General features: G+C 41.9%; 2 protein-coding genes across 2 annotated transcripts; both read right to left on the reverse strand.

Moving 5' to 3' along the window:
* Window positions 1-43: 43 nt before the first annotated feature.
* LOC102699667 (protein ENDOPLASMIC RETICULUM-ARRESTED PEN3) lies at window positions 44-1,592 on the reverse strand. Its single transcript, XM_006649734.2, has one exon. The coding sequence runs from the start codon at window positions 1,526-1,528 to the stop codon at window positions 104-106; it is 1,425 nt and encodes a 474-aa protein (XP_006649797.1). The 5' UTR covers window positions 1,529-1,592; the 3' UTR covers window positions 44-103.
* Window positions 1,593-2,116: 524 nt separating this feature from the next.
* Window positions 2,117-11,079, reverse strand: LOC102699941 (chromosome transmission fidelity protein 18 homolog). Its single transcript, XM_015834788.2, has 24 exons — window positions 10,758-11,079; window positions 10,340-10,666; window positions 10,167-10,228; window positions 9,518-9,655; window positions 9,110-9,361; window positions 8,904-8,990; window positions 8,378-8,479; window positions 8,240-8,305; window positions 7,929-8,036; window positions 7,793-7,854; window positions 7,662-7,706; window positions 7,457-7,530; window positions 6,330-6,397; window positions 6,181-6,249; window positions 5,851-5,948; window positions 5,695-5,776; window positions 5,512-5,590; window positions 5,346-5,433; window positions 5,130-5,283; window positions 4,576-4,767; window positions 4,440-4,499; window positions 2,928-3,169; window positions 2,725-2,830; window positions 2,117-2,342 (listed from the first exon to the last, which is right to left on the reverse strand). The coding sequence occupies exons 1-24, from the start codon at window positions 10,951-10,953 to the stop codon at window positions 2,289-2,291; spliced, it is 2,811 nt and encodes a 936-aa protein (XP_015690274.1). The 5' UTR covers window positions 10,954-11,079; the 3' UTR covers window positions 2,117-2,288.
* Window positions 11,080-11,915: the final 836 nt, after the last annotated feature.

Genomic DNA, 11,915 nt, shown 5'->3' on the forward strand with positions numbered 1-11,915 from the left:
TTTGTAAATGGACTGAGCAAAGAGCACATGAATGTGACACTGTGGTAGAAAATGCAGACTCACTTTTAACAGAACCTCCTGAATTGCCTTAGTTCAATCATGTTCATACAAGCAAAGAGATAGCACCAGATAGTTGGGAGGTCTCCCACACCTCCACATCTTGCATTTCTTCTCTGGTCACAAATAAGCGGTTTCCACCCCCTTCCATGATGTGTATCATACCACGCTCAGCATCTTCTTCTGTATCCACATAGCTACTCCTAAAACAGTTCTCATTTATTCCCTCGTTGTTGAGTTTTTCCTTTGCTCTCGGTTGCTCTGCCAAGTTGCTTGTGCCATTGCTCTGTTCTTCCAGGCGAGACCAAACCTCCAATCCGTCCTTCCGACTAACAAACACCTGAGACTTGTAGCAATGCAGAACACTGCCATGACCCCCTCCGCTCCCTCTAGGTCCTGACGACATATAAACCCAAGGGTCGTTACCAAGGCATCTCAGGTCAGCAGCTCCAATATCTCCTGACTTTGAGCACACCTTGTATAGTATCTGTTGCTTAACATCCACATCTGCCTCTGCAAATGGATCTCCAAACCGGCTGCTTCTTCCAGCTCCCCCTGGCTCACTTGTCTCCCACACCACATCCCCAGAACGAATGTCAAACAGTCTCATGTACCCAGAGTAACCAAATGCCCCTGAGCTCACAGATGCCGCAAATACCAGCCCAAGCTCCTGCAGGTGCACTACTCGGCCTGGCACCGACGACTTAGCTGCACTGCCAGTTTGCCGGCCAATCTCTTGAATCGGCTTTAGTGTTACAGGGTCAAACATCAGGATGCAATTCTCCCGGTGCGGGCACTCGAAGGTGGCTAAGATCGGCGAATTCTTATCAGCGGCATCAGCAGCAGGACGGGCAGCAATGGCAATCACCTTGGCCTTTTGAACGCGGAGATCGGTTGGGTCTGACCATTGGACGGAGGCGACATGCCGGCCTTCGAGGACGTCGTACACATGGAGCCCGGGGGCGAAGCTGGACCCGGCAACGGCGAGACCAGGAGGCAGCTGTCGGAGGGAGGTGATGCGGTGGAGATGGGTCCGGAAGGTGGTAAGGTGGTCCAGCGCAGGGGAGTAGCAGGTAACCAGGCCAGCGCCATGGGCGAGGCACAGTGAGCCATCGTCGCGCGGGGCAAGCGCGGTGGGGAAGGGCTCGGATGCGGGGGAGAGCGTGGAGGCGAGGGAGGCGGAGAAGCCGAGGAGCGGCGGAGGGTAGAGCGCAGCGAGGAGCTGGTCGTGGAGGCCGTAGAAGTGGGCCTCGTCGAGGAGGACGGCCGCCGGGAAGGCGGGGGCGGCGGAGGGGGCGTGGATGGCGGAGAGGATCGCGGACAGCAGGGCAGGGTCGCGGTCCACGAAGATTGGGGAGGGCTCGAGAGAGAGGGAGAGGGGGAGGGAGCTTGCATCCAGCGCGAAGAGCTTGCCGCCCACGTTGAGCTGCTTCACCGTGCCGCGCCTGCCGCCGGCGCCGGCGGCTTCCATCGTTGCTTTTAGCTCACCAGTCGCTATGCAACGCTGGATGCCGCCCGTCGGGGCGACGACTTTTCAGACTGGCCGTGGGTTCAGGACAGGACTCCAAGGGCAAAGGACTTGGGTACGGGTTTGGGCTTGGGCTTGGGCTTGGGCTTGGGCTTGGGCCAGACCAGTACGGCTAACAACGTCAGCCCAACGACCTCTTGGCCTCTAGAGTCTACTCTCGCCATCCCAAAAATAAAATTATCTTTGTTCTCTCTTATTTGTCTCTAAATAAGTTTAATTTTAAGAAATTATAGTACTGGAGTTTGCAAAAATAAAGAAAAAAATACATTGAAGTGAAAGACATTGAGATTTAATGAAGTGAATGTATTATAATCTTTCGTATTTATATCGGTACATGTAAGTTGATAAAAAAAATGTTTTTTTGGAAATGGAGAGAGTAGGCTCTAGCTAGCAGCCACATACAGTGTTCTTTTTCCTATTCTTTTATTTCCTTTTAGAGCAACCATACAGAGTTAAGTTGCTATCATACTCCTCCATGGTGGTGTTTTTGCCATGAAATATTTGCTAGTTCATGGGGTGAAAACTTAGCAATTTGTATAACTTGAGGAATTTATGTTCACGGTTTTACTTGCCTTTCTAGTTTAGAATTCACTGTGTCCATCCAATCGCCTAGGAGTATATAATCAACAGAATGTACATTGGGTGAACATATAGCTGAACAGAACATGACTATAATGAAGTGGAGGGGACCCAACAGACCTAGCTAGAGCAGAAGATCCCGAATTTTCACTGGTCTTTTTACAGCATTTGTGAATCCCTGCAAATGGAAAAAAAAAAACCCTTAGCGACAGTGCCCAAGAAAAAAAAATCACCTTAGTTCAGTAGAAGCGAACAGAAATAGTAAAGACAATACAGACGATCTCAATTGCCTCGGCGTTATGCCTACCATACCATTAGGTACAGGGTTGCCCCATTAGCTAAAATAACCAAGTATTGTTTTAAGACATAACCGAGTAGGATCTGTTCATAAACAGAGGGCTCGGAGCAAGTAAGTACTTCGAGCATCAAATGATTATCTAGCAAGTTCATGTCACGCTAGTTTCCAGTTCCACAGGATTGTATTGCTTATAGTAACGAGTGCACAAAGATAGTTACAGATCCAAACTATGGCACCATGATGAATAGCACAAGGTACAAACCTCATTGTATTTGAAGATAAGTGGGCGTGAGTCTCTTAGTATTGTTGCTGCTTGTTGCCCTGCGTCGCTACGAGTTTTTGCATCCGCTGGTCTCTCTTTTCTAAACCTGTTTTTTTTTTTTCAATGAGAATACGTAAACCTCTATTATGACTGTCTTGCAATCATATTGAATCTTGATGTCTAATGAAATGGTCAACGCTTACCTATCAAAGAAATTCATTCCGTGGTTGGAGTGCTTCTTTGCAGGTACGGGATCTTTACCACTCATACTAGATGATGCGCTTGATTGCATTTTAAATGTAGTTGGGTTGCTCTTCGAGATACCCTTGGTAGAAACCAATGCAGATGTTTTCTCACTTGTGGAAACATCATTCCTATTACCTCCTTCATTGGCTTGGTTCAACGATTTGCCAGCACTATCTTTGATGATCTTTTGCTTCTCTACCTGCAAAACAACCCGCATTGGTCAGGGAATAGTCTTCTTTTAATGTGAAATTTCCCAACATGAAAGGCTTCTGGCAATAGAGATTTACAATGAGAATAAAAAACATAACTATAAATCTATAATATTAAAGTTCAAGTAGCAGAATATGAAAGTGAAAAATAGAACTGATACTGAAGCTCAGTCTCCCAAAGAAAAGGAAGTAATCAACATAGATAGTACAAAAGAAAATCGTTGCTGCACCCACAGGTTCTGAAGCTCTGAGTACCAGTTATGAAGTTAATGCCATAAGTCTTTGTGTATTTTATAAGTCAAAAACCAGTGCAAACCCCTGATATAAGTTGTCCTTGTCACGACCTGAGGCCATGACAGGATAACCACCACCAAGAGGATAGCTGCGCGGAGTGGCATCAGCTGCTAGGGGTGGGATGTAGACTTAGGTTGGGGTGAAGAACATTAAGGGAGAGAGTACACTAATTATGATTCATTCCTTAACTCCAAATGAATACAACCCCATCCTTTATATAAATGGTATGACTTGACCCTTAGAAAACTAACTCGATCTAATGTAATCTTATCTCTTAACCTGCTGCTACAGTATGATACTGTTCCTCTAGGGATGGAAATGGTCAGATATCACTTTTATTTTTATTTTTTTAATGGTCAGGAATTTTCCAAATTTATGAATTTAAGTTAGTGGTAACTTTAATATGACGTTGACAGTTTTCCATAAAACTAAAATTCAAAAACAGTAATGGTCGAAAAATTATTATTTTTATATTTGTTTTTGGAAACAGTATCAGTACAGTCAGGAAGTTTTCATACCGTTTACAACCCTGGGTTCATCTGCCAGGAGCTGGCCTGCCCACGGGACTCGGCCTCTCGGCCCAATGCTCATGACAGTTCTACTATAGCTTGTAAAGTTATAAGAACTAGGATAGTAACTTTCATTTCAACAGCTCTGGCAGTCCAGCCCTTGGAACTTTTTGCAGAAAAATACAACTCAAAGTTGTAAAGTTGAAATCAATCTGTTCAATAGCTTATTAGCGCCAAGCCACCAACACAAGATGCTAATGCTTCCAGGTGCAATATAGTTTGCCAAGCAATTATAAATAACAGGTGGTTATCAGATGTGTTGAATAGAAGCAACGATCTTTAGCTTGCAAATCAGTTAGAAGTTCTGTCAGGTAAATTAGGAGCTGTAAAGGTGCAAGCACTAAGTAGGAGAAATAAATGAAGGAAACCATTAATAGGAGTTAGAACTGCCACTGACCTCATGCACCAATACTTGTTTCATGGCCAAAGAGAGACCAGTATGCTCGGATTGATATCCCTAACATGAGAAGCTCTGTCATTTACTGTGAGAAGAGAACAGGAGGGCAAAATAGAACAGAAATTTCAAGAAAAACCTTGAAGTTTATAATATCAGTGATTGGAGGATCAAGAGAAAGCGAAGGAACATCAGGAGACACCATAGATCCACTTATCCTCTCTTGAGGCTCTAACTTTGTGTTTCTGTATGTAATTGAGTAAGAAACCATAGTATCAACTAGCTGCACAAGTTCGTCCTTTTCTCTCTCTGACAGCAAATTCAGTGCCACCTGAACAAATTTTATATGTCAGCATTCAGCAACCCAACAGGATGATGATATGTACAAAAAAAATAGAAAAATGCAGTGTTGCTTTCCTGCCAAGCCTCTTACAACTCATTAGTTTCAAACTAAGATTTAACTCATTTGTTAGTGGGTAAGTCGCTTAGCAGATAGCCAACGGTATTCACCCCAATCTAATTTGTGGGTGTATTGCAGAATATTTTGGGTTAGTGGCATTGTAAACATTTTACTAAAGCATCCTTTATTTTAATTCCTGATCTTACAACTCAAATGAAATTAAACAGGAAACTACTATGTGCAAACAGGGAGGATTTCATATCAATAATTAGCACAATTAGGTATGAACTTACAGGTCTCAAACTCGATGGAGAAATAATATGTAAGAAGGGAGAAGAAATGTCCTCCACAAAAGATTCTACCGACAGGTGCCTAGAAATTAGTGGTGACATTTGGTTTTGCCAGGTCTTCAATTTATCCTTCTTTTCCAAAAGCATTGTTCGACACCTGAAAATACATATCCACATTAATCCTGCTAAAGGATAGCTCGATCAATGTGCAAGAACTACCTCTGCAAAGCTTTTGGCCATTCAATATTTGGCTTCTCAACTTGAGCAACCAGTTGGCTTATAGTGATGGCAACAGGAGGCTGATATACTGAAGTACACAGTGTCAAACTATGTGAGTTAGTCAAGTATCTATACAAAGAAAATGCAATAAAAAGTTGGATGCTACCATGAAGTGACATCTGCTGAGTCCGATAAACATACTGCATCAAAGAATCAGAAACTCCAAGTATATCGAGACATTTCACCTGTAAGGTCATTTGGAGTTAGATGAGTTCACATATATATTTACAGAAGCAAAAAAGAAAAAAGGAACTCCCGTAATACAACTATAATCAGGATTTGCACATACCGTCTTTTGCAACATTGGGTCATGATAAGAAAGTTTCAAAAAGTTCTCATGAATCCCATCCATAGTAACATCATAGTCACCACTGCACATATAATGTGGTGAATAAGTGAATCAGTTCTAAGAAACAAAGCATGAAATCAACCACAGAAAACTTACCGGTTAGATATGAGTGAGAAGAGAGAATCAATGTCCTTGCCTCTGCTAAAATTACCATCAGCCTTTTCAATCCGCTTGAGCTTTTTCTTTTGCAGAACCTATGAACCAACTAAAGTAGTTAAACTAAAAGGTGACACAGTGACCATTTTCTTGTTGATTTTTAAGTACAAATGTTGTTTGAGTTGTGAATTATGTTCAAACTTTATTGAACATCAGTACTGAAACTTTTTGAGCTACACAATAATTGCTCAAACAATTGAACGTATACACAGAAAAGAAAAGAAAAGAAAAGAAGTATGAAGGAGATATTACAGGAAGAAAAGATCAAACCTGCTTCCATACGTCAAGGATGCTTTTTGACATGTCCTTCCGTCCAATAACTTGTGAATCAAATCCTGACTGCCCCATGACACATATTGTTGAGAAAACATCACTATGCATTAAATAACAGGTGGGATTGTTCCAATCTATTTACTTACAATGTTTAGTGCCTCCCTTTTCTTGTTCAAAAATTGAAGCGTGTTCAGGCATGACCGGATGTCACATTCTGCATGGAGGCTTTGTTCACTTAGCCTAATCTCTATGGAAACAACGACTCGCCTCATGGATAACAAATCTAGACTGGTACTATTGATCTCACTTTCCCATCCATGCATCGAACAATAAATAATAGAAGGAAAAAATGCAGCAGAACAAATAGGTAAAATAATTGGTTGTCACTTGCCATATCGAGACTAAAAAGTTAAATTAAGATTATGCATGCTTAATATTGATGGATGATGGAATGTGCAATTTCTCATAACATTACTTTTTTAAAAAAGAGCTACATAGTCGTCGCAATCATGATATAATGCCATGGGAAAAAGACTTCCAGTGTATCAATTCTTATAACAGCAGAATAAAGATCAGCTTTTGTAAGCAGCTATGTTTGAGTTAAGGAAGGGGGCTATCTTTGAGTTAAGGAAGGGGGGAAAGAAATCCCCTGAGAAACACTCCGGGTTCAGGATTCGAACCTGGATGGGCTGTTTGACCTTGCAACAAAAATACCTGAGCTATGCTCAGTTATCACTTGAATTTATAGACCCCAACTGTTTTGTAAACCAGTACTTACTATACTAAACTGCCTCGATTTATAGGCAATCAAACACCTACAGTGCATGGCTCATTAACAGATAATAATTAGTTCAATCACAAGGACTATGCACAGGTCTAAAGTGTTCTAATCTATGCCTATGCTTCTATAGTAGCATGTTACTTTATTATAAATATTATTATTATTTTTTAGATAATGGGTAAAACCATGCACTGTAGATTGGTTTTCAGTATAATGAAACCAGGTACAGGCTGGGTCACTCTATAGCTATGTATAAATCAATCTTATTCTACATAACAAAATTTACCATGTGAAGAATATAACACAGCTGTCTTAGTATTTTTATTTGAGTGTCCTATATTATCTATTAAAATTCATTAAATAGATGTATCCAATGCATATAACTAAAGGATCTCTACACTTTGAGATTTTCCTGCCTTCAGTTAGTTTACTAGTCAGCACAGTGTATGCACTTGACTCTCACAATGGTGAATGAAGCAAAAGAAATTGTACCAGTATACTCTGCTAATGCAGAAAGGGCAATTGGACTTGTCTTGAACCCTTCCGTTTTGCAAATGTACTTGAGCCTAAAACCCAAAAAGGAAAACATGTCCATTAACAAGATGGACCATAATAACGATATTAGTATCTTTGTGGCTACATAAACAAGAAGTTTTGGTGTTGTGACATTTAGCTAGAGTATTTTTTAGATAAGTACCTGTTCACCACACGACTAATTGTTGGCTGAACAAACATATGAACCCTGTATATTTAAGCAAGTCCTTGTAAGAAATGTTTAAATGATTTAACTGCATAGTACTACAGTAAAATAAAGACAAGAATTATTACTTGGCTACTTGGCGAAGTTGCCTCAGGGCTGGAGCATAAAGGTCATTGCATATACAAATTACCTGTACATGATGCATATTATTAAACATAATATTAAGGTGCTAAAATAATAGAAAGTAAAGGCTCTATTGCTTACAGGTCTCATTAATTTTGGTATTTTATGGCCTTTCTTTGAGGACTTCCGTCCTTGAGTATCTTCAGTACTAGCGCTGCTGTTAGAACTGTTGTTCTTTTCAGCATTGATCTGAATAAAAGAGTTGATTATTGATGAATGACAGTAACATATCAATTATCTCCCCATGCAGAATTGTGCAATAATGGATGAGCAGCATTATGGCCAGCACAAGGCAATGCACCCCCCCCCCCCCCAAAAAAAAAAAAACACGCACACACACACCAGAACAGAAAAGAAACAAGGAAGCTAAATAATTGTGGATCAGCTGCTACCATCTTTAAAATAACCTCCACTGCGCCTTTGCCATCACCAAGTGCTCCATCTATTTCATCAATTACCTACACAAGAGAGCAGAGGTCAACAGGATAAAACGGAAGTAATTATTTATCTGGTATTATGACTCAACTCACCAGACACTTGGGTTTCGAATCTGACATGATAGAGTTCATCTGAATGACATCAAGAATTTTCGGTTCAATGGATGAAGCAGAACGGTCATCACTAGCATTTATCTGCACATAGTACTTGGTCTTAGTAGTCTACAATTTTTTTAGCTGAGATAAAGAGACCAACAGTCTAATACTCAATTAGCCTATACCCAAAAAAAAGCTAGCCAATAAACCATAAAAAGAGGATGATGAGGTTCAGATAAATTCTGCTAAGAAGCGTATCATTATTTTTTAAAGAAAACGCAATGATTTCAGTTTTCCTGTTTGTATAATATCAAAATCATGAGACAAAAAAATCTAGCTGTGATAGATGGCATGAACAGAATTGTAGACAACTTGGAAGGATATCAACAAATATGTTTGATGCATGTACCAGATAAAAGGTGTGTATGGTCCTTATCAAGTGTGACCAAACATAACAGGTTATACATCACCATGTTGAAGAACCAAAAGAACTATAAAAGGACAGGAAGCCATATAATCGAACCTCCACAACATGGTAGCCGCAATGTTTAGCTGCAACATGAGCAAGCGTCGTCTTGCCAAGGCCAGGTGGACCACATAGTAATAACACCTGCAGCATCAAAATGTTATCCAATTGCACTAGCCAGCAACTTCTTGGTAGAAACATATCCAGGATTCCTGCAGTCATACACATCACAAAAGACATACAAAACAGTGCTAGTAAGCCACCTTTTGTTCTGGTGCATTATCAGCCAAGGATCTTTTGTTAAAGGAGCTTGTCATATCCTCTGAGCTGCTACCATGTGCATTTTGAAGCATATTGTCTTGACTTCCCTTGCTCTTGGAGAAGAAATTTCTGTTACTTGAATTCTTTTGAATAGCAGAAGAATGACGACGGAGGGCAGATAAAACATCATTACTTGTAGCACGAATATGGGATCCAAACACACAGGAGTCCCACTGTTTTAGCCACAGAAGCACCTGAAGACATTCATCCATAAAAATCAAGTAAAGAAACTCAAGCACAGGACTGGAAGCTTGACACTAAATAGCAAAAGCTCTACAACAGCAGGAGATCATTGCAGCAAAGGCCCTTTTTATAAGTACATATCTTAAGAAAGTGGAATAGACATTTACCTCCCTGTTTGTGTGTTCGTCACTTAACAGCTCTGTGAAAGAATTTGGTGAGTATTTTTCCACCCAGAGTTGCTCTGTAACTAGCGGAGTCACCGGGCAACTATCAAAATTTTGTGTCTCTGTGCTTTCCTGCAATGCCTTCATAGCCATTGTAAAATCTGGATCAGTAAGATATATTTAGTTTATGACCTACAGCTTCCTACAGTCAACATGACACTAGGCACAGGCGAATTAAGTGCTTGGCCAGGCCTTTACTTCGGTCAGTAGCCAAAATTGGTTATTCCCTTGCTTTAGGCACATGTAAGTTACAGTAGACTTGTGAAATTCTCAATGATTAGTGCAGTTTTGCAAGAAAGTAAGGTTATGGTTTCTGATACTGTGCATGAATTCTCCAGTTGCAGAGTCAATCAGAGTTAAAAAATACTGTGAATTCTGAATTTGTAGGGATGATCCGCAAGATTAAGTACTTGCACCCAAAAACCATATAATAGTATTAGCTACTCCTGGTAGCAGTCAACACTCAACAGTATCTACGTTCCCAATTGTTTCTAACTATAATCTAATGTTACGGCAAAACAATCCATGTGCACCAAACTAATGTTAATTATCATTACTTAAAAAACGTCAATAGTCTTGGATACATGTGTACCTTTGCTAGAGCCTCTTGCTCAGCACGACTTGTAAGTGAATGAAAAGATTCTTTCAGAAGCCCTGCAGAAGAACAAATGACAAAAACAAATGCAATGGCCTATCAAAAATCGTAGTAAGTAAGTGCATGTTCTCATGAGTTTGCAAGAAACAGAAATACACTTGGTAACTGACCCTTATAGTCGAAATTTGGTTTGGAAATGTGAGTCCTTTGTCTAGTTCCGCCAATCCCTCCGCCATCCAACCCGCCTGTTGCAACCTTCGCATAAACCCTCTCTCCATTGGGCCCGGTGACAGGTATACATTCCCCACGGATCTCCGACGCGAACCGCGAGATTGTCTTCTCGGCGACGATGTCAACAACAGGAGGTGGCGAGTAACGTAGCCAGTCCTCGTCACCGGGATCCTCCCGGTCCACATTCCTCCGCTTGCTCCTTTCCTCCTCCTGCTCCGGCGGAGGCGGTGAGGGAGGCCGCTTCAAATTGCCTTCTGACACTTCATCTTCACACACATTTGGCCAACCGCATCAGCAGTCGAAGAATAACACTCGAGCCTAGGTTAGGATCTACCGTGAGGGAGACTATACACGTACCTGCAGGTTTCGTGGGGGCAGGGGTGGTCTCCTGCCGGGAAACCCGAGACTGGTCCGCGCCGCCGCCGGCAGCGAGGAACCCCTCCTCGTCGGGCTCGTCGAGGTAGGCGTACTCCTCTTCCTCCTCCGGGAGGAGGCCGTGGCTCTCCATCCACTCGAGCTCCTCCGGATCTGGCATATCCATGTCCGCCTCCATCGCTGCCGCCGCAGCCTCGCCGGCGCACCACTGAGCACAAGGGGAGGGAGCGGCTCGGTGGCGGGGAATGGGAATTGGGGGTTGGGGTTTTCGCGCCTTCCGGCGAGTAGTTTTCTCGGCCTCCGCCGCTGCAGGGAAGGTGGTACGGTTCGGCCTAACATGTCATTTGGCCCATGACAACTTTGGAGGGTTTTAGATTCTGAGAACCAGTTATTTGGTAACCAGTTTCTGAGAATCTGGAAAAGCTCGTAAACCCAGCTTCTGGACTTTTAGTTTATTTTTCAGAATTTGTAACTACAGATTCTCAGAAGCTATGAACCGTTTAGGGCAGCTTCTGGCAGAAGCAGCTTTTGGAAGAAGCTGCGGCTGGGAGAAGCTCCCCCAAGCAGGCCCTAGTGTCCATTGGAGTCGTGGGCTTCTGAATATTTTGGTGAGAGAGGGCTTTCATCGACCTTGGATAAGAGTATAAGACGCCGGAAGTTCATGGGTTCTTTTCTCTTTTTTTTAACTATTTGCCATTTTCAAATGCCACTCTTTCGAACGATTTTAATCTTTTTTTCACTATAGAGAAGGTTTGTTTTCATGTGCGCAATCCCTCCCCCTAAGGAGACTAGGGCAATGGTACGCCTTAAAATAGGCAAAAGGCTTAGGGTAGTGTTCGGTGCCACTTGGCGGCATAGCTTGGACGACGACGAAACGGATCACAGGCAATGATAGATCTTAGAGCATCCTGAAGAGAATGATCAAATGAATATATGTAGAAAATTACAACTATACTGTAAAAATAACCTACAAGAGACTATCGTATGACTTGACATGTTATTTGAATGACTAAACATTTTTCCTTAATGGTTAGATCTAACAAGTCTTTCTCCCACCAAGTTGGATAGCTATGTGTGGGCCCCATAAGAGTGGCCCACACTTTCTAAAGAAATGTAGATAGTAAATATAGAGAGCTAGAG

Source organism: Oryza brachyantha, chromosome 3 (assembly GCF_000231095.2).
Source record: "Oryza brachyantha chromosome 3, ObraRS2, whole genome shotgun sequence".
In the NCBI taxonomy this organism is placed as follows: domain Eukaryota; kingdom Viridiplantae; phylum Streptophyta; class Magnoliopsida; order Poales; family Poaceae; genus Oryza; species Oryza brachyantha.

Excerpts from the sequence above, each read along its gene's own strand:
- LOC102699667 (XM_006649734.2), bottom strand. The coding sequence starts at position 1,528 with ATGGAAGCCGCCGGCGCCGGCGGCAGGCGCGGCACGGTGAAGCAGCTC.
- LOC102699941 (XM_015834788.2), bottom strand. The coding sequence starts at position 10,953 with ATGGAGGCGGACATGGATATGCCAGATCCGGAGGAGCTCGAGTGGATG. Across the intron at positions 8,480-8,903 it reads GCGGCTACCATGTTGTGGAG|ATAAATGCTAGTGATGACCG; the intron begins GTTCGATTATAT and ends TACTATGTGCAG. Across the intron at positions 5,591-5,694 it reads ACCCAATGTTGCAAAAGACG|GTGAAATGTCTCGATATACT; the intron begins GTATGTGCAAAT and ends ATGACCTTACAG.